The sequence below is a fragment of the Pholis gunnellus genome (assembly GCF_910591455.1).
Source record: "Pholis gunnellus genome assembly, chromosome: 13".
Lineage (NCBI taxonomy): Eukaryota > Metazoa > Chordata > Actinopteri > Perciformes > Pholidae > Pholis > Pholis gunnellus.
In genome coordinates, this window is record NC_136540.1 from 2938358 (window position 1) to 2965966 (window position 27609).

At 42.8% G+C, this 27609-nt stretch overlaps 1 protein-coding gene across 1 annotated transcript in view; it reads right to left on the reverse strand.

The window, feature by feature from the left end:
- sgcd (sarcoglycan, delta (dystrophin-associated glycoprotein)) overlaps positions 1–27609 on the reverse strand; it is a 115822-nt gene that overhangs the window by 20324 nt on the left and 67889 nt on the right. The window contains exon 6 of the mRNA XM_079171724.1: positions 2716–2788. Within this exon, the coding sequence (XP_079027850.1) occupies positions 2716–2788 (73 nt within the window). The remainder of the gene's footprint in view (positions 1–2715; positions 2789–27609) is intronic.

The window sequence follows — 27609 nt, forward strand, 5'->3', positions numbered from 1 at the left end:
GGTGTGACAGGGGTGTGAGGGAGATGTCAATCAAGCACAGACTGTACATGGCCCAATAAAACCTGAGAACACAAAGTATGTGAAAACAAAAGTGTGCACGGTAAATACGTATTTGAATCAATAAAGAGCCGCTCTCTCTCTCTCTCTCTCTCTCTCTCTCTCTCTCTCTCTCTCTGAGTGACTGTCATCACATCTGACAGCACGGCCAGGAGAAAGATGATAAACAAGACGTTTACATCAAGGAGACATCCCTGGCTGTCCACACGGAACAACACACACATGGATGGACAGGATCCTAACACGACAGAGGACAGCGAGGGAGGATGCAGCCACACACACACACACACACACACACACTCACTCACTCACTCTGTCAGAGTTAAATTTGACTGATGCCTGTCATGGAGCAGAAACCCTGTGACACCTGTCTGCCTTAAAAGGATCTCGTGATTATCAGACTCTCAGGCTTGAAAGGTGGCTGTAGCTTGGTCCCTCGTGGCAAATCTGTGGTCAGCGTGGCTTCTGTTGTCCACTTCAGGGCAGAAGTGGACAATAACGGGGCTCTTTTCAAGAGCGTGGTCTTTCAATTGTAGAGCATGTCAGATGAGTTCACGTTCAGATGTTGTAAAGCCCGTCCTCGCACTGATATAAGACTATGTAAAGAACGGAATAAATCAGTGGCTCTCCGGAGAGTGAACTCGGGTGGAATTCTTTGCTTGAAGATTAAACTCTATTGCATCGAACTCTGTCTGATTCCAGTGCTTTCTTCAAACGTCATCGGCTCATTCCCACTCATTCCCTGCCAGATAGTCAACAATGCTTTATGCCTTTGTTTCCCTGCTCTTTGTCCTCTTAATCTGGAGCCCTGCAAACCTGTTTCCTGAAGCCTGTATATCTGTACCTGCTTGTCTAGACCTTTTTCCTGCCCCGTTCTGGTTATTACCGGTGTTTCAGCTTCATAACAACTAGAACTCCGCAACTTTAAAGGCTCTATATTCAGGATCGGGAACATCTCTCAACATGTCGATGGCGAGCTGGCGGCCCCATAGCTTACTGTGCTAACAGCGCTAACAGTGCAAACAAACAGTGTTTACCTGAGGGGCCCACGGCCCATTGCAACATGGTCTCCAGTTCCTCTCAGCTTCCATTTACTCCTCTCTCTCACCTTAGACATATTTGGTCCATTTCCCCTTGATACAGGATATATTGCTCTGATTTTTGTTGATGTCGATGAACATTTGATGTTGATTTGGAAGTGAAGAAAAAATGGAAGGGACGGGGGGAGGGGGGGGCATCCGTTACCAAAGATGGACCCATTGATCTAAAGATGACTTGCATGTAACACAGCAGCGATTCTGGCTCCTACAGACAGACATTACCTGACAGGAGAGCTAATGGCCCACGGAAAAGTGCTCTTTCCACCTCTTTATAGATCTCTACATGTAAATCCTGCCTCTTTACTGGGTTTTCCCCATTCCCCCCCCCCAAGTCAATAGAAAGGTGGCTAGATTGTTACACACTTGAGTAAGTTGCGGAAGTATTGTGACCTCAAATATAATTTGCACGGTTTCATAAAATGCATATATGTCGATGTTGAAATGAGCTGATAGATTCTAAATCCTTTAATGCTACATTTTTTGACACATTATAGACTTTTCTTGGGCATAAATAGCTAATAAACGCATCAGAAGAATCAAACTGGATCTGAAAGCCAATCGTAGAGCGTTGATGATTCATCAATTAGCCATACATCATGAATTCAAATACAGAACCTCTGTGATTAGAAATGGATATTAGTCTGCACTGTTAATGAATATAATGTGGTCAGTGTGTGAATACTTTTACTAGAGTATTGATGTAAACAGATTAAATCTAATCGGATTAAATCAGCAGATTCTACACCTCTTTTTCACAGGAAATAGATTTAGCGTTTCATTTCCTCTGCTGTGACGTTCAGTCAGCGATGGCAAATCAGATTGAATGATCGCATACGTTCCCAGCACAAACACACACTTCTGAAGTGTCACTTTCCTTCTATTTGACAGCATAAAACCTCAGTGGGGCTCTTCAACGAAGAAGACACACAATTGCGAGGCGCACAAATCCTTATTAAATATCCCCCACTACGCAAACAACACAAATTTAAACTTGAGAAAAAGACATGTTTAGATACTATATGTATACACAGATCCTATACATGTAGGACAACAATTACTTTCATTATTGTGTTGCGCATTAATGTGTTCTTAATCTGATTCATTGACTTCGATCCGATCAACAGTCCAGACCCAGCAATATTCACTCTATATTATAATACATTAATTGTATTATATTAAGATTTAGATGATAGTTCAGACCAGAGAATATGTCAGCTTTGACTTGTATGACTAGCTGATTATGAAATTGCTGATAGTAATTTTTTTGTTGACTAATGGTTTCAGCTGAATCTAGATCACACGTGAACACGTTCAGTAGGAAACAGCGTTTTGCTCCAGCGAGTGATTACTTTCTGTGGAGGTACGTTTGTGTTTTTGTGTGAATGCTGCAGTTTCTACGCAGCGTAGCTGCAGGATAACGTTGCTTGTTTATGAACTGTTTATACATTATTTGTACTCATGTCTGTGTTTCTGCCTCAGTTGACGTACAAGTTTGCCCATTATGCGATTAATTATTGCACATGCTGTGCGCTCTGATAGAAGACAGACTCTGACTCACCTCAGCTCTTTGAACGGCTCGGCCCTGACGTGCGGCGTCTCCACTGATTTGCTGAACACGGCTCCTTCGGCCCCTGAAATCACAGAACACAACGTCAGACAGGAGGCCGCCGTCAATAGAAACCACACAAACCCCTTCCTGTCTGATCAATGGACATAATCTCTGAGACTCCGACGATCCATACGGCTCTCCGGTCAGCGCGCACAGCGGCCCCCCACCTCACCTCGCCCCACTGATAACACTTTTTATGTACTCTTAAACTAAAAACCTTATTTCATCATGAGGGAAAAGGCAGTAATAGACTTAAAGCTGCTCAGAGCTTCACTAACCAGAGGCATGAATATATAGTGCAGGCAATGCGGCTGCACTGGGACCCTTGGGGTGGGGGAGGCATAGAGAGCGGCTCCTCTAACAACATGTTGGGCAGTAATCGGACACTTGTAAGTACTTCTGTTTGCTTCCTCAGAAATATGGCCTGTGTTCACAGAATAACTCACAGAACTCGCTTTTGCCATCTGCTAAATATTCCCTCAAATATGGGCAAACACACCCACCCACTTCATCATTTTTTGGGGTAAAATAGTCAGTAGCAACTTTTAACAACATGAAATGCTGCTTATTCTACATAAACAATTAAAACTATGAACTGACTATAACAAATGATTCAATTAAATGAGTAATTTCTTTTTTTCTGAGGTATTTTTGTCATGTACAGATGTGCAATGGTAATTGCTGGTTAAATGTTATGTTAATGTTGACGGGACGATATGGTGTGTGTGTGTGTGTGTGTGTGTATGCATCATATCTTAGTAACTAGCGTGCAGGGCCCGTCATCAACGAGAGCACTGGGGCCTGTTGACACTACTTTAGGCCGCTGACAACGGGCATTTCAGAACAACACAATCTCAGAAATATGCTCCCTTGACAGGCCGGTCTTTTTGCTGTTCAGAAGACTGGATTCAAATCTCTTATTCATGACCTCCTGACCTCCTGCGGGCAGGGAGGTGAATCTCGATAAGGGTTCACAATAAGCGGCAACAGGACAAAGTTCTGTGATAGCACGCAGTACGTGTAGTTTAGAAAGTTTGATATTCCAGGTGTATATGGAATAGTATTTGTTTGAAATGACGGTCCCTAATACGTAGCAGTAGTAGAATTATAATATAGAAACAAAAACCAAGAACTACAAAGCAGCCATGATACAGATTACAGAACTACAAAGCTATTAGCAGAACGACAATAGCACTGGCAGCATATCCATGCAACGAGATACGCCAGTCTTCTGTCTGTGCTGCAGAAAAGCAGCAGACTTCTTTTTCTCCTTCTTTTTCCCACAATTGCTTCTCTGATCTCTGCTTCTGTGCCCGGACTACTTCTCTTGTCCGTACCGCTCAGTGAGTGACACGAGTCAGATGAAACGGCGCACTGTGACGTGCTGCGTCATTGCGCAGCTGATGTGTTTGCACTTTGAAACGTAAACACATTTGCATTGAGTTTCAGCAAATTATAGAAGTGAAGACTACGGTCTGGTTTGCTTAATGTTGGATGCTAAACACTCTCTTTGCTAATATCCAATAATTACTACTATGTATGCAAGTATTAGCACGTTAGCATGTGAGGATGCTAATATAAGCAATCAGCTGAATGAAATGCAAAGTGATTTCGCCCATCAGTTGTAAATATCATGGAATAGTAAAGATGTGAAGTATAAATACTGAAGCCCTCCAAAGTCTAGTCTCGTTAGAAATACATTAACTTCCAAACACAAGTTAGAATAAAAGTACAGAGAAATGTTCTGAGTTACTTCACCTGAAGTACGACTTACGTTCCGTCGCTTGTTTGTGACGAAGTACAAGCTAACAGCATTAAAAAGGAGAAATACTCGGCTGGCCCTCAGCCCGAGGCTCTCGCCGCCGTCTGCAGTGCAAATACCGCAGCTCGGCTTGAGTAAACTGGAGCAGTCAGGTACATCAAATCAACAAAGCATCAGGTGCAGATCAATGGCCATGACTAAATGTGTTTGAAAACCGTTGGAGGCGCTGCAGGGAAGCCGCACATTTCTCACTCTGCTACACACATCGACGCTAGATGGAGGAGGAAAAGTTCCAACGTTGTCGATGCAATACTTGTTGGTATATAGCCCCGATCCTGAGTGACAAAGTGTGTGTGTGTGTGTGTGTACAAGTGATGACCCACTGCCTCACTCATCACGACACACCTTTGACATCACGTAACCGTCAGACCACCCTCTGTGTTCAACAGGGGAACTGAATGATTTTCCAGTGACAGTGGAGTTTAATTGTTGAGCCTTCCATGTTGTCAAAGAAACAAAAAAATTGGTGATTGAATAGTACAGAACTAGAGTGTTTTATGGACAGTCAGCATTAATAGCGCTACATTTAACAGGCTCCAGCTTCTAAACGTGTCCATTCACTTCAAATTGCCACTCTGAGAATGACATGAGAATAGGTGTCAAAATTATTAGAACTTTTTAAAAACATTAGTTTAGACCCCCCTCCATTCCACCTGCGCACACACACACACACACACACACACACACACCTGCGTGTTGCTGATGCGTGGATCAAAGCTTAGTCCGTGAGAAAATGTCTCCGGGTTCAGGCGGGCGGATCACAAAGCGACAAAGCAGCGCTCCAGGTAGGTTGTCAATAACATGGCGTGCAATAGTCCACCCTGCACACCTTCGCTTCCCTCCCGTTGGCTCTCACACTTTTCAAACCGATGACTTCAAGACTATTGCTTTCTATGAAAGCTGTTGTACTGATGCCTTTTACAATAAATAATGAGTGGAAATGTATGAAATTAAACAAATATATACACCCCTAATTTTCCTCATACTATTATAGCCAGATAAAGTATCAAAGCACCAGAATACAGGAAATGACTTCTACTCTGTTTGTGATTTCCACTTGTTATATTGTCCCTCCAACATTTTTCTATCTTTCCAATTCCCATGAATGTGAGAGTGGAAACAACGTGCTTTACTCAGCTGGTTAAAATCTAAACTGAACACACTACAGTATTTGTCTTTTATTTCATTTTGAAAGCATTTCCGACACAAAAGTGCATTTAAAGATCCTTCATCAGGGTAAAACTATGATGAAAGGGAATCCTGGAGCTTATAATGACATCAAAGAGTCACCTTTGGAAATATAGGTCACAGTTGCATTTCCCACTGTCCATAGATATTAGCCTGGTTCGAGTATTTCAGTGATTAACAGAACTGGTGTGGTCTAGATACGGACACATAAGTAATACAAGAGAAGTAATGATTGCCAAAACATTGAGGAACATTGGTAAAGACGTCACAAAGTGCAGAAATAGTTTTTTTAGTCATTGGATCTCTTCTTCAAGTCACTCATGTTGAAGCCACCAGGACATATTTTAGCTGTGGCAGGACAACTTTGACAAGTTTGTGCATTTTTTCAGTGAAACGGGCGTTTAGTGGGCGAGTTTCCCTGATGTTCGCTGGGATATTTACAACACTCCCGTTCCTCCAGGGAGCTCGTCATAACACAGCTCAAACCTGTCAGAAGAATCAGAGAAATAGAATATCTATATGCAGAGTGAGGCTTCAGCTGTGGGATGGACACATTTCCTCTTAATGACGACTACAGGTGGAGCCACTTCTGTTCTCTTTTTTTGTATTTTTACCCAACTGTATCGAGCTCTTGTTCTTTATACGATCTGTAAATATAAATCAAAGATTAACACGTAAAGCATACATGCTATGGCGTTGAATATTTGGTGTCCTATTTTTGCCGTTACAAGTAAATAAGTGCTGTACAATTCTGAATCGATTAATTTCTCTGTTTTCTTTTTTGAGAAGCGAAACAAAACTGAGGGCTTTACAAAAGAAATAAAGAAAAGCTTTATTCCTAGTAGCTTATGAAAGCTCCGGTGACATTTAAATACCTGTTCAGTCAGTTAGAGCCACAGTACAAAGAGGAGGATGTAAAGTGAAGTGGAAGCCTCGGTGCGTGTCACTGCCTCTCTCCTGCAGTAAAGTGAGTGAAGATAAAACAGAAGCCTCACATTAGAAATCTCAGCTCTCAGTCGGAGGAAGAAGAACAAAAAGCTCTTTGCTTTGCGTCTGGCTGTCACTCTGCCTTAAATCGCTAGTTTAAAAGATAAAACCAATGCCATTTTATTCATAGCACCCTTTTTATCGCCCATATAGGAAGTTCTAACACAGCGATGTAGTCAGTTCTTTTAGGATATATATATATATATATTTTTTCATGATAACTTTATTTTCCTCTTTGCAGAAACACAAGAATCTCCAGGATAGTTTGGAGTTATAAACGGCTATTTTAGTTATTCAGTGACAAAGGATTTTTTTTCAAATCAGTTATTTTAGTTTGGTTACGCAATAATAGAACCCATGAATCTCAGCAACTCTTTCTGTAGAGATTATACCACACAGAGCTGCACAACCCAACGCTCTGGCACATGAAACACGCTCTGTGATGCAATCAGAGGAAAAACAAAAGAACCAGCACAACGTTACTGAAATAATTCAATTAGCTGAAATTAGTTTAACAAAGCTTAGCCTCTAACTTCATTCTGTTATGAAACATTGTAGATTTTCTTGAACCGATCTTCTTTGACGGACGGATCCCTCCTCACCTCCGTATCTGTGAAGCGCCACTTCTCACTACATTTTCTGTCAGATATGCTTCCACTGTGCTGTTGATTGTTTGACGTGCCGCCACAGACTCGCAGACTCTCTTTGCGGTCACTGGAATTATTGACCGTCGTACGTCGCCGGTCGTCATCGGTGTGCAGAGTATTTGATTTTATATCAGTGTCTGTGGCACATTTGTGGACCTTGCTGACAAGTTTATGTTGAACGTTTAAAGTATCTTGGTCACATTTCTGTAATAAAAACGAATATGAGGCCAATAGATTGTTATCATATTTTTCAGTATCAGTATTGGTCATTTGTGTGTTAAACATGAATGAAGAGTTTGAAGACGAGCCTTTTAATCAATAAATGTCACAGATTATTGATATTGTGGCACTGCAGATGTTTATATTTTCGCCCTGTTGTCTGTATTTGTTTTCAGCAGCGTGTGACGACTCCACCTCTGTGAATAAAACTTGATCTATCTGATTTTCTGATCACAGCCTCCGCATGAATACTGAGCAGACAGCGGCGATACGTCACAGCGCTGACATGTTCATGGACCGGTGGGGGTTCGGCTGAGAAAATAAATGATGCCATAAAAGATGAATGTGTCTATGTGAGCAGCTGTGTGTCCATGTGCATCTGTGTATATGTGAATGTGTGTGTGTGTGTGTGTGTGTGTGTGTGCGTTTATGAGGCAGTAGTCAGGCCAGGGGTGGATATCATCTGTTGTGGCCTGAAGTATCTCAGAGGTGATGAAATACTGAGATACACAAGGCACAGAGGAAACTCCCTCCAGGAATAATTTCAATGATTGGTGGTGGTCCCGGACCGTGCACGAGCAACAATAACCAAAAAAACCCGAAATCCTGCATTTATCTTGATGCATTTGGGTGCGTGATGCTGCACTGCTTTGCTCACATCTTCTCTGCCTACAACAATAGTAGCATGACCGACCGGGAGGCAGCCAAAGAGATAATAGTGCACAGATGTAGTAGTTGATCCTAGAAAATGTCAAATGTATCCTGCATTAGTAAAATAAAAAAAAACTTCTATTTATATATTCTGGGTTTCAAAAACAGTGTTATCGTGTTGAACCATGAAGCGTAGTGTTGGTTCAGGCAGAGCACTGCTCGCCTGCTCATTGCTCAGCTGCTCGGTTACCAGTTAAGAGTCCAATTGTGCAGGGCAGCCTTTGTAAACTGTACCTGTCATTAGAACCCGACACTCCGCACTATTACGACCCTCTTCATGTGACCGAAGCATTTGTATCGTTGATTAGGATTTTAGATCTTTTAAGTGCTTCCTCAAAAAGCGGAGCCTTTTCTGGCAAATCAAACTTTACGTCCTTTTGCTGTCATTTCAAAGTTACACGTTATAATTGGAGCACAACGTTTTGTTCATCAGTGGAGTAGGCCTGCATGGCCTGGTTTCTAGTTATTAGACTATTCCATCAGCTTAATAAACACGGTAAACATCCACTGAAAAGAAAGTCAAAGAAGTCTCTGCAAAGCCGTCCTAGATCCCTCTCAGATGACAGAAACTTGATTAATCTCCTGCTGTAGTGAAAATATGAAAGCTGCTGCTGATAAAAGTAGGAAATGAAATCTGTAAGCACAGTTTGGCTTGACATTATGGTATTAGCAGACAATGCCGACTGCATTTAATGCATGCTGCAGGCACACGGAAACAAACTTCGGTGGATCTTACATAAGAAATATTGTCACACGAGTCCCTGACACACGTGAGCTGGATTAGCATGCGCAGTCACACCGCTCGCTGTAAGGCATCTACTGTATATGTATATTTTATGAACGCACAGACATGTTAAAAAAACAGGAAGCACTAAAAAAAAACATCCTGCTTGATGTAATTAATTAACCGCCAGTGACATGACTCTACATTAAATCATATTTAATTCACAGATGTAAATAATGACCGTTCAGCATGATCACAGTCACACGGGACCCGAAGCATTTTAGTCAAACTCGACAGCCGGGTAAGAAATTCCGCAGGCGGAAGCTCAATGAATCTGTGATGCTGATTGGTCGTCTTTCCTGGAAATTCTGGTCCGACCGGACGCCCGACGGCCTGGAAGCCGCTCTCATCCTGTCGGAGAAAATCCCGCCCTCCAGCTGCTGGATAAAGCCGATTTTGTGATGTTCTGTAGTTATTTTGTGATACGTGTTGTAATTTACTATCACGGTGCAGCCACTTTCCCCTCTGCCTCACCCACCTCTACTGTAACTGATGATTGCCTACATATTTCCAAGATTGACTTTGAAATGTGAGAGAACAAAGTGGCCGTCTGTAATCGTGGACACAACAACAGGGCCGTGAGCGATTCTTCTGTACAAGTTTTAATTAACCTGTTGGCTGCAATAGACAAAATATCAGGGGAGTATAAAAGTCATTAGAATACATCCTCTGGGGACCGTGAATGGTAATCTATCCAATAGTCATCCAGATATTTCAGTTTAGACAGAAGTGTTGGATAGACTGATGGACCAGAATCCCACACCAGCCCGCCTCACATGAACCCCACGGAACTACGTTTTGGGTTGAAAACCGGTGCTCTTGGTGTAACAGTCATCAGAACAAACTCCTGGACGTGAGTCATCCTGGAGACCTGCCGTTTAATATTCATCCATTTAATATTTCCCTCTTTGCCCCATATTATGTCTCTTTCTCATTCCATCATTTGCCTGCTCTCATTTGCTCTGCTGCAGAGAATATAATAATCTTCCCCCTTTTGGAATTGCAGTCGGACTGGAGGTGTAGCCAGTGGCTCTTTCTAATAAATAGCCAGCAACCCCTGCTGAGATGCTTTGCACTTTCTCCTTTGAATTGTATAAGCAAATCAGCCGCTTTCATTAAGGGCAAGGGGGGGGGGCAATTCTCCACCTCAACAGTAAGTTTAGGCTGTCAAATAGAATATACAGCCAGCGGATTAGAGAAAGTAAAGAGAGCGAAGTGAGAGAGATCAAAGTCAGCACTGAATTCAGAAGGAAAGGGGAGCAAAACTGAGAAAGTGGAGATGGAGAAACTGAGGGAAAATAGCAGAAAGAACATATGAGAGAGCAGGCCAGGAAAAAAAGGAGGAGAGAGAGAAGACAACTATGGCATGAGCCCGGTGACTAATGGATCTCTCTTTCTCAACTGGAGTACGACTCGTCACATACAGTATGCAGCAGGCCGAGCACAGCCCGCTGTAGGAAAGACGTGACAAGCCACCGACAAGTTCTCCCACACTGCAGGTGAATATCAATCATTTACCCTGGGGGTCATATCACTCCCCAAACTTCTGCCTTTTCTCTTTTTTTCTCACGCCTAAATATGCTGACAGAGCGCGGAGTGAGAGGCGAGCGCCGACAGTGATCGGTGACACGGTGAGAGACACTCTAACAATGCCGGTGTGGCATCGGCGATGGAGGATACATAACAGCCGTCCACAGTGTCAGCTGCAACATCCATCCCCAGCCTGCACCGAGTGACGAGCTGTCGTCCAATACAACAGTACAACCGTGTGCCAGCGGGTTTGGAAGATCAGCGAGCAGTTCTTCACTCCGATTAACAGTTCAAATCACAGACTTGTTGGAGATGAGAGGTTAAAATACGAGCATAAATGTAAGAGAGTTTTTTTTTGGTTTTGATAGCACGCAGCGTGCAGCGGGGTGCGGGTCTCGTCTGGTCATCATTAGCCGGGGACGCTGTGCTGAAAAAAGGCCAAATGATTCGACTCCAGGTCATCAGCCTGACCCCAGATCTGTGCAGGATTCTCCTCACACAGTGCCTCACATTTAAGTCTCTCTTGCTCAGAGAGTTTGCCACTTAATATTTCTTCCGTCTTGCGAACAGCAAATTAGCTCAACGGCAACCATCGGAGTTTCTAATCTCGCTCACTGACTGAAGTGTGTGCAAAACAATAAGTGACAACACACAAATGAGTCCTGCTCCAGAGTTATTGTGTTCGTTGTAAAGCTATAGTTCACAGCTCAGTTTGATTTTGTAATTTTTACTTTTTTAATAAATTACTGATCAAGCATGCTTGCCTCTATTGAATGTTTCCCATAGAATTGATAATTGACACAAAGCAACACTGACAATGAATATGGTAATGTGTAATGTACGAAATCAATACGGATATTAATGATTTCTCTTTACTGCTAACGACAAAAGTTTTCATTATTTCTATTCTGCATCTCTCTCTCTCTCTACACACGCACACGCACACACACACACGCACACACACGCACGTCAGGCCGGGGCAGTGGTAATCATTCAGGGACAAAGGTGATTAAATTCACTGCCACCTCCAAACCTCCACTCGGTCTCCCCCCCATCGTCATGAACACAAGAAAGAGAAAAGGCGCACGAGCTCAATCAAAAGAGCTTCTTCTACACAGCAGAGAAACGTGTCCAGATTTAGATTCTTCTCCCACACGAGTGTCACAGAGCCAACACTTCAAAATCAGCTTCAAATCAAAAAGTTCCCCGAGGTTACTTTTTTTCCTTTTTCCCATGTAAGAATGTCAGATACTGAGAAAAACATGCAGCCAATTTGTATTGTACACCCCGGTACAGATCCATGATAGGTCAATGCCATTCATGTGAATGCACTAGTGATTCCTGAAATGGCAATGTCAGTCGGTTCACCACTTTCCATACTGAAAAATCTAATTACCTGGTGGATGGATTCTCATTTAATTTTGTACGGACATTCATGGTGCCCACAGGGGACATCGAGGTAACTTTGGTAATCCTGACTTCTCATTTAGAAGCATCATAGGAAATAGAAATTTCAATTTGTCCAATACCTGAAAAGCTAATTTCTCATTGTCCTCAGCTGGAATTTGTATTTAGCACTATTTGATGACAGCATGCTAACGTGCTACACGAAGACGGCGGACATAATAAACATTAATACCTGCGAAGAATCCGGGCTTTAACATTGCTCCTGTAAGCAAGTTAGCATGCTGATTTTAGCATTTAGCTTGTTTCCTTCAAATAATATAGTGATGTTTGACTTACTATGACAAACTGTGGTGCAATACAAGCAGCTCATTTGTGTTTACTCAGCATTTTCTCTTCACTTTCTATCACAAGAAAAAGTATCCTGAGCTACAAAAGGACATTGTTGTCTTCTTGGAGCACCAAAGAACACTTTTGAATGCAACATTTTGATGAAAAAAACTGCTTTGACCATTTTGAAGTTTCCACGTTTAATTAAAGTTTTATTTTTAAAGAAATTGGAACAAATAAAAATAACAAACCGTACAATATAATCCTACTAAAGTCACATGACATCACACTGCAGTTTAAAAATAGAAGTGAATTTTATTGCACAAAGGGACATCAGCTCATCTCCTCACAGGACAAACAAACAAAGACAAACCGATGTGCAGCAAAGTGGCACGCCGGCATGCGGATGCAGTCACAGCAGTGAGACAGACAGACGCTACACTGAGACAGGCAGATGGACGTTGCCGAGCACACGGCGGGTAACGTGCTTCAATTTTCAACAAAGATTGTAAAAGATAAGTTAAGAGCCTGAACCTTGATGTCCGCCCGCTCGTCTGTCTCTTGTGTGTTTGAAGCCTGCAGCCGGCGGGGCGGCAGTAATGAAGTCCTGAGCCTCTAATGGGAAAGAATGATGGTGAGCAGGACGCTTGATATTCCTCCGCAAATAGGCCTGCCGGGGCCGTCGACTTGAAGAGTGTCGGGCCAAGCTGATTAGCGAGGCAGCGAGTGTGTGTGTGTGTGTATTTTAAGCTCAATTCAGGTCATTTCTTTGCACATTGTGCATCTTGAAAATAACATATACATGAAGTAGTTTCTGAATGCTCGCAGCAAACACCTTTGATGAGTCTGATGAGTCTGATGAGTCTGTTTCAAAGCGGCTGTAGCCGACGTAAATGTCCATTTTAACCCGTCTTGCTTGACTACAAAAGACACTTTACAGGAGTAGAATGAAGATGTGTTGTAACATATTAAATGAAAAGAATGAAAAGTAGACTCTCCACAAGCGCACACAACATGGCCAAACGTATGTGGGTGTCACTGTCATTGTATTTCTGAAGCTTTCTCTCATGACTTACTGTGTATCAGCAATAATGGATAATACGATACGTATCGTGATACAGGGGTAACAATTAAATATATCACGATGTATTGTGATACTCCCTGTAACAGCCAACGTCAACGCTGAGAAGGTGCATATCTTAGTCAATCCTTCCACGTAGACTATTAATGAAATCCATGCAGTGTTTTTGAGAATCTACACTAACATTTTCTCACACCCCTAATGGCCGGGGCCCCCTTAATTAAGAAGGAGAATCTCAATGCAGCAGCTTACGAGGATATTTTAGACAAAAGACCAGAGAATGTTGTGTGCACAAAGCCAGGTCCATAAAGAAATGCTTTCCCCTGTTTGTTGTGGAAGAACTTGACTAGCCTGAAAACAACACTGACCTCAACACCGTCCAACACCTTTGGGATGAACGATAGTGAGCGAGATCCGATCACCCAACATCAGCGCTGGACCTCACTAATGCTCTTTTGGCTGTATGGGAGCAGCTCCCTGCAGCCGGGTTCAACATGTGGCAGAACGGCTGTAACCAGAAAAACCTACAGATCAATGTCCTTGGTTTTGGAATTACATGTTCAACTATCACATATTGTTGTCATGTTTGGGTTTCCATACTTGGAATATGTCTGTTTGTTATTATTGGAATAGATATCTGATATTCACTCATCATCTATAACGTGTTCCTTTCATTCTGGAGAGACTAAATAGGTTGACAAGCAGTCGATCAGTCGTATCACACACCGTACAGTAATGTGGGAACAGCGTCTTATTTGTTTCTGTTAAATATTCTGGCAGCGATGTCTAAACCAAGTTCAGCAGCAGCATGCGTCGACGTCTATTCATGGCTGCGTGTGGAAGCCAGGCTCGTGCATCAGTAAACAATCTCAGAATTACTTAAGACTTCAAAAATAAACCCAAGCAGGAACGCCATATAATCAGGGACTGATAAATGAAAAAAAAGTGATTTAAAATCGATGTTTATTCACCAAAGATTCCATCAAACTGCATACAATTAACGTAGCGAACCTGTGCTCCACGCACACAGGATGAAGAGAGGCAGTAGCTTGACGTTGAAATGATGAAAGGTGTGTGCCGGTCATAGGGGTGTCATTTTTCACCTCACATTTTAATTTAAGTATTACACTTTAATGTTATGGCTCATTAACTAGGACTGTTATATACTTCATATCACTGCTAAGCATTTTCCAAAGCAAACTAAGTTTATGATTGATATCCTGCCTTCCATTCATTTAGCGACAGTATTAAAATCCACTCACAGAGATTTGAATCCATCCAGAGTGACACTGTAGACGCCATTATTTTTCAAATCCTGCCTACAGTCACATCTTGCAGCGCGTCGTTACGTTTCCTGGGTGAACGTCTGGGTTTAACCCGACCGTCCGCGTACACCTCCTACGCTGACTTTGTTCGCTCTTTATACGATGACGGTTGCTGTCTAACGCTGATGTGGATGGGTTTACATCGGAGTCAGTAGGAAGCCTGCTGCGTCTCATACGGTTGCTAAAGGGTGCGTCTCTCACCAACGGGTGCCCCGGTTCCACCAACTGAAAGGGGGGTTTAAGACGCTGTTAGAGCCAACAAGAACTTCATATACTGAGGCCCATATGAGTTCTTCACAGGGGACAATAATCCCAGATGGATTTCTCATCTGGCACAATGAAGATATGTGGTTAAATGTAAATGTTAGTGTATAAAATAGATTCTGGGGTTCATCAAGACATAAGAAACATAAAACTATGACTGACATTATCTGTCTTTCCACACCTCGCAGGTCACGCATGGTACAGACTACTTTATTCGTGTCGATATTCTCAAAGCCGTTAATGGTTACAGAGGGGGGTGCAGGGAACCTGTCGGACCATTACTAGTATTTCCTTTCATGTGCCTCTTAACTGCGGTGTAATCAGTCCTCATCTGCTGCTCAGTCGATGAGGAGCCGGCAGACTCGGATCGATACGGCCCACCTGCATTCTTCACGCTGCCCGCCACCTCCACGCTCGCTCTTCGCCACTCTGTTCCTCCATCCTTCCTCTCATCGCTCTCTATGTGCCTCGTAAACATGTACAAACAGACCGCATGAGGGATCGATAAAACCCATCCTGGAGGTTTTTATTTCGACCTCTTCCAAAATATTACGCCGCCTCCTTTCAAATTATTTCATCAGTACGTTTCAAAAACTTGACCTCGTGGTAATCTTACTTCCTTCCTCTCTATTGTCTTTCTATTGTCTTTCGCTTTTTGTTTCCTTCCCAAGCATTCTTCCCTCCATTGCCTTTCTTTGTCCTTCCTTCCTTACTTCTTTCACTCTAATACCATTTCCAGAGCTTCATCTATTTCCTCACCCCTCACCTTTCATGTAATCCTCTCTCTCTCGTATTCTTCTTCCCTTGTTTTCCTACTCTTCCTTCTTCCTCTCCTCTCCTCTCCTGTCTTCATTTAGCTTCCCTCTGTCTCCCTTCCTTCATTTTAACGCTCTCTTCATTCCTTACCACTTCATTTATTTTTTATTTTACTTTTCTGCCTTTTTCCTTTTTCCACAATTTGGTCTTTTTCTGCACCGTTCCGTTCCCTCATTTACTTCTGGCTTCTGTTCTTATTTCACTCTTCCCTCTCACCTATCCTCTGTCCTCATTTCATTCCTTGCCTCTCACTCAGCTTTTCTTCCGTCAGTCCCTGCCTCCCCTCCATTATTTTTAATGCCTCTCTCTGCCCTCCATGTTCCCTTTCTTCTTCTGTACGTCTTTCCTTTGGTCCTCCTTTCCTCCCTCCCCTCCCCTCCTGCCCTCGTTTCTCTGTTCCTTTCCTCAGCCTCATTTTTTTTCCCCTTTCAGATTCCTCCCCTCTCTCTCTGCGTTCTCTCTTGTCCCTCCCTCAGTGTTTTTGTCGTCCGCGGCTGAGATCAATCAGAAACTTATGAAGCATGCAGCAGGATAAATCAGTTGTGTTTGGAGGCCTCATGAAGATTCACTTAATGGTATTTCATGTAGGCGAGCGAGTGTTACCGATAAGGAACAGCAGCATCGGAGAGCGAGAGTGAGAAAAGGGAGAAAACTGGGAGGAGGAGGAGGAGGAGGAGGAGGAGGAGGAGGAGGAGGAGGAGGAGGAGGAGAGGAAACAGGGGCAGAGAGAGAAATGTGTTTGATAAAGAAAAACGCCCCGGGTGAGGAGAGTAAATAAAACAAAGTAAAATTGGAAAGATTAACAGTCTTTATAAACCCAATAAGACAGCATTCACACTGGAATTTCAGGCCATCTGCTGTACTGAGAAATGATTTTGTTTACCCAGACCAGAGCCATTGGTGGTGGGTAAACTATGGGTATTAAGGAGAAAATAGGGTTTTATGAAGAGTTGCAGCCAGGGGGGGGGGGACACGGGGTGCTGTGCGGTTTTTGCAGTGGTATCTGTACCCCGACCCGTTCTCACTCCTATCTTGTCAAATCCCACAGCTTGGTCAGCCCCCCCCCCCCTCTGCATCTGATGACCGACACACGGACGCACCAGGCTCCCAACTAACAGGCAACGTAGACCCATCCGCTTCATTATTAATAGACGCTCAGAGCAACTGTCGCAGTACGTAGTGCGAGACGGTAGACTCAGGGTGGATGGGTCACACAACCACAGGACTTCCACATAGGAGACCACTGCTCCGGTCCACTGTGAAACCGTTTTGCTAGTGCGTGACCTTCTGTATCCTTAATCACGTGAGTCGTTAAGTCACTGACAAGTTTGACAAGTTGGTTGTGAGAACGTGTTGCGTAGGAGCATATATGTAGAGGTGCACGGACACAGAGAGTGTAATACTGCAGCGTACTACTACTGCACAGATTAGACTGTTAGATCAAGTAATTTATTGCTCACAAGGTCATGGAGCATCAATTGATGTGGGAGTTCATAAAAAGACTTTAAAATTAAAAAGGGAGGGAAGGGCAGGCTGCTGATGATCATATCACCACGTTTGGATTCTCCGTTGATTTATGGAGCTGTTCCCCCGAAAGACTCCGTGGTTAATTCATTGGTGTCTGCCACAAGTGAGAGCAAAAAGTGAGATCCCATTTGATCGGAAAACAAAAGCTTATGCAGCCCGAAGCAGAAGAAAACCTTGGCACAGCATCTATTATACTATAGAAGAAAAACTCTGCACGCTGTATCCTCAAATATAAGAACTAATGTGAGTCCTTGTACTAAATATCAAATAATGGTTTAAATTGTGATGTTGGAACTTGACAAAGCCACAATGTGAAATGTGTTTTTCTCTCAAAATGTGACCTATGACTTAACAAATTAACTAAACAGGTCTGGATTTTCTTCATTATAATCATCAACATCATTATATTAAATAGTCAAAAGTATTAATTTACCAACATGTGCAATACCGCAGTTAATTCAGCAATGATGAGCTGCATTCCTATGATCACATAAGACGTGAGTATTTACACAAGTAAAACAAAGAATATGGAAAAAAAATATTTTGACAACAGAATCTACTTAAATTATATCTGTTAATTCAAATGAATTTTGAATTATTGCACCGACCCACTACAGATGAAACACACACACAGTAACCTATCATATTCATGCTATAAAGTTATATCAAACTACCCGGGTCGACTCATACTTCAGCTCAGAGAGTCCGCACAGAGAGTCGGTCAGGTGATGTGACTGCCGAGCTGCTGGAGGAGATGACGGCAGCAGTTTGAGCCGCTGTGGAAGCTCTGATGTATGTTTCTATTAGGTCTGTAACCCAACCAACCATCTGTTCCAAAAACCTTCCCCTGGGAGACCATCCTGGACCATTAAGACCACAACTGCCACCTACCTTAAACGGCTCTTCACCAGAGCTGTCAGCCCTCCCTCCAAACACACACACACACACACACACACACACACACACACGCAGGAACAAAACACACTGATTTAAATTAAGAGTGTGTGTGCGTATTTACAATGTGTCAATTCAAACACCATCCAAAGTTAATTGTCAAACAATATGAAACTGCCAGGGCTGCACGCTACGCTATAATTAACAGGAATTTCTGTGAAATGGTGAATTATGTTGAGATATTATAATAAGTATGTTCAACACCACACACTGGGGCTGCAACAGAGAACAGCAGCACATCACAGCGTGAAGCCATCCTGATCTCGCTGCGTTTTGTCACTATATACACAAACATGTGTTTTTTTTGTTATATTTTAACTTCTGCTGGAATTATTTGTTGGTATTTCAGTTTGTTTTCAACCTTAAATGTTGCAAGCATACATTTCAAACGATTCTTTGGTTCCAGCTTTTTAAATGTGAACATGTGTGGCTTTTCTCCGTTTTTATATAACTTCCAAAAAAAAGCATAGTATAGACTCTCACGTGCAGTTTGTATGAAATGATGACGTGCGCACACACGTGCACACGCAGACTGCCGATAGATGTACAGCTGAGTGCAAAGGCTTTTCAATCTATGCAAGTGCATTAACCACCAAAGATCGACTTTCCAGATCCCCGTGCTCTTAGTGAGTGTATAGAATACATCAGCAAGAGGCCCAATATTCAGTCGCCTGATGTAGAAACCTAACCTGTAAGGTTACAACCAACGAGAAACAACAAGCATTAATGTACAAAAAGTCAAGCAGCTTTTAGCTTCGGTGAGTTACTCATTCTTCTTATACTCAGATACTTATTTTCCTTCCATTAATGCTATCTTTTTTCATCCGAAATTCTGTGGAACAGCGGGAGAATAAGAGCAATTGTAGCAATTTAGGTACGTAAAACATTCCCCCCCCCCCGCTGTTTGCAGACCTTCATTTAATTCCATGACTGCTATTAGCTGCTAGCCAGATAAGAGGGTAACACGTCACCTCATCCTCTGTATTAAAGAACCTCCTGCAAGTCGCTGCTGAAATTTTGCTCCAGGTGGGCCAATGCAGGGAAATTGGTGCCATCCGTCTGGCTGTGGTGCATCTCCACTCATTTACCAACAAAATTACACAAATCTGTAACCGAAGGAAGACACAAGAGCCACTGAAAGTATGCAGCTTCAGGTCATGTTGCTCATACAGCAGTTCCCTCACTTAAATCTCTGTATACTTGTTCATTTTAGTTTGTATATATATATATATATAGCCCAATATCACAGATAGCTAATTTTACCCATGGTGCTTTACAATCTGTACAATATATGAAACCCTCTCTCCTTAGACCTCCCCCATCCTTAATTACCATTAACCTCTCTCTCTCTCCTCACTGGGATCCCTCCTTTTCTTTCCTTTCTGTCTGTCTTCGTAGTTATTTCTTCTTAATAACTCCGGTGATTAAACCCAGGGAGGACGAGAAAGAGGAGGAGGATGAAGGTGCGTGGTTGGACTTGGAGCTGATGAGGGTCAGGGGCCGGACGGGGGCCACGGGCTTTATTCTCACAACAGGACAGTGAGATTGCAAATTAATCATGAGGTATATTTCGCTCTCCTCCATCTCATTACGGCAGGTCAAAGACAGCTGGAGGAGGATCCGGGCAGAACAGAGCAAAACGAGCCACCGGACACATTTAACAAGTAGTGGGGACGAGGAGCCTGCAGCGCTAACGGACGATTAAAACCCTCCTTTCTCAAATGACAAGAACTCAACTTCAGTCAAATGTGGCGTCATTCTAAATGAGCAGAGAGCGTCTTAAAAAATGTGAGATGCAATATATTGACTGACCGATTCTGACGACCTTTTAAAAACTCTTTTGGTTCATTTAGTTTGGTTATTGAGTACGTGTGTGAACTTGTACATCATTCACTTTGAAGAGGCCGTAACTCCAGCGACACACATACTGTATTGCACGACCTCATTGAAAGACCAACACATTAGGCTTGTGTGCCTTCATCAGTGCAATTCTTTGACCCTGGTCTCGTTTGAAATCAACTAGCCATGATAATAAGGCTTTTTAGCATTGCACGTTAATGAAGCCCTGTGCCTTGACTTTTCAGGAAATTAGCCTTTATTGTTGCCTAATGATTGCCGTTACCCGTTTTGTCTCACAGCCCTGACAGATCCAAGACGTGCTGCTGTTTCTTCATGATATGGCCTTACGTAAAAGTGCTTTTGAGGTGTTTCTGTTTAAAAGCTGCTGCTTTTGTAATGATTGTGTTGTTCCTGGGGTTTGGTTTGAGCCTTGAATCTCTGCATGTAGTGTAAAGGAACGAATCCAGGACTCGATTGGACTCCGATGCTCAACTCGTCCACGGAATTTCTTAATTTTCCGATGTTGAAGTCACGCTTCTATTTTAGTCTGTCAGGTTTATTTTCCTTTTTAAAGCTAATTAATGAATACATTCATTCATCAATGAATAAAGAACAGTATGGTGTATCTTGATTCTGCTTATTGAACGCTGTGAAAATAAAAACTACACAAATGGACACAACAAAACCATGCACGTTTTTTCAGCACTTGCCCTGCGTCCAGGCTGAATTTGCCATCATTAGCTTATTGTTATTAAATCCTCACTGTGTATTCCTCCAATTCAATCAGTGCCTGTTGAAATGATAATGGGAGAGCCATATGGCAGACACAAATGAGGGCAGCGCTCGGGCAAATGACAAGCAGCTGAGTAGTTACACAACAACAAAAATGATCCATCCTGACAATTAGCACACGATGTGTAGGTGGGACGACTCGTGTTTGTCTTGTTCGTGTTTGCTTTCCTGTGTGTGCGCATTAATCAGCATCTCCGCAGCTGTTCAAGTCAAAGAGAGACGAGCGGAGGTGAAGGAAGGGAATGTGGAGGGCCTCAACCAGAGCTTCTCAACCTCGGGGTCGGGATCCAATTTGTAGTCACTTGATATGATTTCGATCTTCCATCATTTGCATCTGTTTCACGTCAAAACTGGAATCATGGACTCGTGGTTATATGCCTCCGTAAACCAGTGAAGTTGGAGATTATATCCAGACATTTACTAGACATTTGTGTAAAATTGTCATAATTAGCAGAATCAATTTCCGAGTTAAGACCGACAACATGTTTTTTGAGGTCATATTGACCTTTGACCACCACATTTGAATCAGTTCATGTCAGTCCAAGTGGACGTCTGTGCCAAAATTGCATTCATCACAGAATCTTACACATGTACAATACAAGAGACTCAAGAAGGAACACATCATTGTGTACCTGTTATTTTCCATATGGGCCATAGATGACAGTGAAAGTCACCTTAAAATAAACTCAGCCATCAGTGTTGAAAGCATCATGGCTGTCGGTTATGCTTCCATGCTAGATGTTATGACTGCATTAGCACTAACTGCACTCTCTTTCTCTCACACACACAGATGGCCTATTACGTGTTGGGAGGGGGGTATGAAGACAGAGAGGACATTACGCTCCTCAACAGCTATAGGAACGCCGACTGCCCGTCACTGACATACAAGTGCTTTTTGGAAAAACAAACAATGCCAGCCGGAGATCTCAGCAAACAACTTCGCCAGGGCTCTCGAACAACGCGCCTCGTTTGTCAGGGTCGGTGCCAGCAGCGGGCACCCGGAGCAGAGGGGGGAGGGGAGAGCGTCGTCTTCCCTCCCCGTCACGCTTACAATCTAATCTGGCTTCATGACCGCTGGCGCCTGGATTTATGTCGGCCATGAAACAAGGCTGCGGGAGATGTCCTCGAAGCCTGAAGCCAGCCAGGTGTGAGGGACACAAACACACACACACACACGTACAGAACCTGCGGCTACACAGTACATGGAGGAGCGCTTTTTTTTCCTTGAAGGTTTCTAAAGTCAAGTGCGCCGCCCTCCCGGTTATGCGACCACATGCTTCCAGCAAGGATGCAGTCGTAGCAAATCTACGGTAATCAAGGGATGTGTGCTTTCAACGCGCAAACATACATCTCCAAAACTCACATGGATTTTACAAGTGTCTCCTCAGTTCGCCACTCATTTTAATGGTCTGCTTGAAAGCCAATGCAGTAGAGATGAACAGTTGTAACACACACACACACACACACACACACACACGCAAACACACAGATCAGTAGTTGCTGCAGTGACTAGGGTTTAATGGATTCTTCATCATCTCCTTAACGTGGTCAGCTGACAGGAATCCAATGGGCGCACGCACACGAGCACATTTCCCATTCACACCAGATAAAACCATGAAATGTAGGGCTGCCTCTGTCTCTCCTAGAATAAATCCTCCGCCTGCGACGTCCCCCTACGCAGTAACTCTGAGGTGTCTTTTATGGTCTTATTACGGCTTAACGGTGTCCACTCTGAGGCAAGGAGGGCTGGAAATAAAAGTCTGAGACTGAAGCCTTCGGGGTGGATATATGGCCGAGCCTGGGAGAGGTTTGATGGAACATAAAGATGAAGATCACCCAGGTAGTTTCATGTGAGGGTAGATATTTTTCTCAAGTGCAGAATTGTTAGTTGAGGTTTACCACAGACCAATATGTTTCATTTTGTGTTGCGCTAAAACTCAAACAGGCCTCCAAATAGTTAAGACACCTTGTTCTCAGTCACTGCTCAGTCTTTCTGTAATATGAACCTTAAATTATATATATATATATATATATCTATATATAGATATATATATATATAGATGGATAGATAATGCTGTCACTTAGATCAGCCTTGACACAAGAACGGATTTTATTGCATAATGTTCTAAAAATATGCCCCTGAAGTTTGAAACTTCATAAGTCATAAGAAGCCTTGCGTAGTATTCTGTTTCTGCTTATTGATGTCAGGTCTTCCTGTTTTTTAATGTATTATTTCATGTGTTAGCTGATTCGGTAGCTTTGTGTCTATGAGCGGGGAAATCAAAAGACACTGCATTCATACAACCTGATAATCAGACTGAAATGAGATTTAGTTTCACTTCATTCTGACGTCGTGTTCGGAGGCAGCCGTCAGTGAGAACACAAGATAATGTGAATCACTGGTCAAATCAGAGAACATGGGCAGCGACTCAGAGGTCGAGAACCAGGCTGGCATTTTCACAACCCGACCCGCCTGATGGTTTGTAACACAGAACCATCTGAGAAGCCTTCACTGGAAACTGTTTCGGAAAAGAATAACTTGGCAGGTGATTGGATGAACCATCTGTCAATTAACTCTAGCCGAAGCTAGTCGGGAGAAGAGCAAAAGCCTTCCGTATCGTTCTTTGAACTTCTTCCAATGACTTCTTCTAAATACAGTTGATGCTATTGCAGCATCTACGCTAACCTCATAGGATCCGCCATTGTTGTTTAAAATGAACAGTCGCCTCTCTGTGTCATCTCGCACACACATAAAGCTAACATTTCCAGTAAGTAGCTCCTCACAGGACACTCGGTGGTCCTTGCTTTGGCCTACTGGACACAAATACAGTACTTGAAGCCTGTCAAGATGGATTTTTGCATCGTATGTGATCCCGGGATTCTCGTGTTATCTTGTGACATTGCCAGAATCCTGCAAAAGTTTTTTTTAAAAGTGTTTGAAAGTTTTTCAGACTGCTTCCAAAAAACGTGTCCTCAGATGATCCTGTGTAACAAACCATGTGGTGCCTCATGTTACTAGATGGGAGCAGTGAGGGAGGGATTGCTCCTGGGACGCTCAATGCAGAGCAAAAATAGCGCTTATCTCAGGGGGCTCAATTTAACTTCCTGGGTTCAAAATTGTTCTGCGATCTTTGTGGCATGTTATCACGTTCTGGTTTTGTCCCATCTTCCCTGTCTGTCTTCACTGAGAAATAGTCCAGTAGCACATAAAAAGAGCAATAAAAGTCCACACAGTCAACTCTGAGAAAAGGCACTCTCCCAAGGGCAAATATTTCAACGGAGGCCTCATAACATTCGAGGCAACCCTGGCGGCAAAAGGCTGATGCAAGGTTAGCTTCAGGCTACTGAGGGTCCACAGGGCCATGGCAGATACAGAATAATATCAGCTCCTTCTGAGCAGCTCAGAGGAAAACATAAAAAAAACATAAGCAGAGACCCCCCCTTTTTACGAGAAACAGCGGGTCAGACCTCCCGGAGCGAGAATGCAGAGGGCGGCTGATCCACGAGCCCTTTTCAGCCGTGGGCCCGTCTATAAGAGTCTGGTACAAGCTGTGTGAGAGTTTTACTCACACCGGTTGAAGGTCAGAGGTGTTTCAGTAATGACGGAGAATAAATCTGAGCCTGAAGGAAAGAAAAGCTGGAGGTCAAAGTTGCTGTTAAAACAATCCCGGAACTCGACTGTAGAGGAACCGAGCAACAGAGAGCTTTGTTTGTCAGTTGGTGTTTTCTTTAAACTTTCCAATTAATTTCCTGAAGTTTTCCCGCCTGTATCCAAAGAATGGATTTTTTTTTTCTTCTCCCAGGGAGTTCTTCTCAGATGGAGGCTGTGTAGGTCATGACCACAATGATTGCACCAATTCAGGTTCTGGGCTCCATCGTGGATGTTCAGATACAGTGAATCTTAACAATTTAATGAGGTGAGCTAAAAAGTTATTTCCCTCTCACAGTTCACACATTTGACCCCAGAGCTTATTAATTTGGCCTCAGGTGTTCTTCCCCCGGTGAAGAGGAGGAAGTGAAGTACAGAATGAACAAGGTGGCAGAAATCTGGAATTTCCTTTTCATTGTGAGAAAGCACAGTGAAAAGGTTGCCAGGTGTTAAGACAAATAAATTGCCAACAAACTGTGAAACACCAGATTAAAAAGGATGAGCAGAGTCGGCACATTAGCTTTGACTTCTCTAGCAGAACTGACTTATTTCAGCTGTTGCTTTTGCTGCATGGGGAAGATTGTCTCCGAGCATCTTTTGTCCAAAACTGAAAATACTGAATTATCATAATGACTTGCTCCTCCAGAGAATATCAGGTCAGGTCAAAGGTCAAATCACTGTGAAACCAATCAATAATGTGTGCACACCTCTCCAGGAAAGAGATCTGAATACTGGATGAAGCCACGTTCTAATTTCTTGTTTGAGTTTGTTAAAAGTCAAAGGTTTTTACAGAGGGAATGTCTTTTTATCACTCCAAAAGTCAGCCATCAACAAGTACATTGAGACAATTACATTTTGTCTTACAAGGTTTTTGAAATGTTATGTGTAAATATGCAAATGAGTCATTATCGAACGCTAGCTTTTGATGCATTTAGGAAGAATCTATAGACACACCTAAATGTGTATTCTGGATGCTTTTTTTCCACCAGTCTGAAAAGGAGACACGGTTCAGAAGCAAAACAGACCAAATTCTCAGAATGCAGTGCTTTAAAGGAAATGTTTTTGGCCTGTGGGGTTTCAACATACATCAAACGCACCCTTTGGCTATGATGGTGAACTTGCCGTCAGTGTTTTCTCTTTTACTGCCACACTGGTACTGACGATGAAGTTATTCTGTCCCTGTTAACCCGTGTTAAACACACACTTTGAGTTTGTAACCTTTGATGAGATAAACAATTCATAGATTCAGTGATCTATAAAACATTCTCTGCAGGCTCGTGTCTCTTCTGCAGCTGGTTTTAAATAGAAACAAAGTCAGCTGATTTTGCATGGCAGTCAAAGTTCAGCTAAAAATATTAAAAAAGGAGGCTATACGCTCAGATGAATCCAGCAGAGTTCAACCAAACGTTCTCTGCACTTAGGAAGTCGTTTATAAAATCATCCCACATAAACATTTTTTTGCCTTAACTGTAACACGCATTACCCTCTCTCTTTCTGAGTTTAACATTCAATGTTTGTACTCTCTTTTCCAGTTTGGTGTGTTGCATTATACAAAGAGGCTGTTCATCTCGTCCATCTGCCGTCTGAAACTCTGATCCTGCTTTCAGCAGATCATCCTCTGCACGGTCTCTGGAGGACCAGAGTGGGAGATGCAGATTTTGCCTCAGTCCCACATGTCACTGCATGTTAGCTGAACTGCTGATGTGATTTTATCAAGGATGTCCTGGACTTTTGGGGGGGGGGGAGATACAGTCTTTGAAGGACTGTCTGCGGAAACACAAGTTGAATTATTAAAGGTTTGGTTTTCGTTCGTACGATATTTATATGGTTGTGCCACTGCTCAAAATAAAAAGCATGTTGAACTTCAAAACCACTGGGTCCTACATCTCCCATAATGCAAGTTGACAATGAGATGCTCCCCGCCTGATAAACACCTAGAAAATCACACCGTGCATCTTTTCCTAACCACTGTTTCTGACCTTTATGGGAAACATCACAAATACAATTAGGAGAAGACAACTACAGCGCGAAGAAATGAGTTCATTTCAAGTAGACGAGAAATAAAAAGGAAGTAAATGTATTTTCTATTAATGTAATCCATCTTCAACTTAATGTATTTTCCCTTCCACTACACCTCCATCAGCTGCTTAGTGAAGAATTGTAGTGGATTGTGTGTTTTGGCTGCCTCTGGGGGGTTACACGTCTCGCTGTCTTGCTCATTCCTCGAACTAAGAAAGCTTTAGAAATAAAAGCCTGTTAAACCTCACAAAACATTTGAAACATCGTTGACGAGTTAAAAGCATGAAGCTTTGGTTTTTTTCCTCTCGTGGTAGTTTTCTAGAATGCTTTTGATCTCCTGATGTGTAACACCATGAAGCTAAATATGTTTCAGGGTTGTAAATGTGGCCAAATCGGAACATGAATTCATTATTGATCATGATTTTCACCAAAGAGCTGTCTGACTCTCATCTTAGACTACCAGACAAGATGAAGTCACTGCAGCACAACGCTACGTGTTTGTTTTCTTCCTTTCACAAAAGCTTTTCTGTAATCATCAAGCCATCCCTTGATTTGGCTGCACGGAACATGAAAGAGGCCGCGGATCATAATGTGGAGTGGTAATTACTCACGAGTGAGTGCATCAAAGCAGACCGGCTGCTGATAAGACGTCTCGTACGGAGGAACACAAACAAAAACATCAGTAGGTAACGTCATTATGTTGCGGGGCTCTCGTATCTTTTTTTGAAAATATAAATCTTCATTGTGATAAAGGCAAAGCAGGGTGTTGTGTGTTTTGCTCTTGCATGTGGGAATGAAAGAAAGAAAAACTGAAACGCGAGCGTGAAAACATTCCTGATACACATGAGCTTTCTACACGCACAAAAGCATTTCAGTTTTCTGATTCGTGACCACATTTACCTTCAACTTTGACAACCGCGGATTCACTTCAAACTCAGGCCAATTAGTTTCTCAC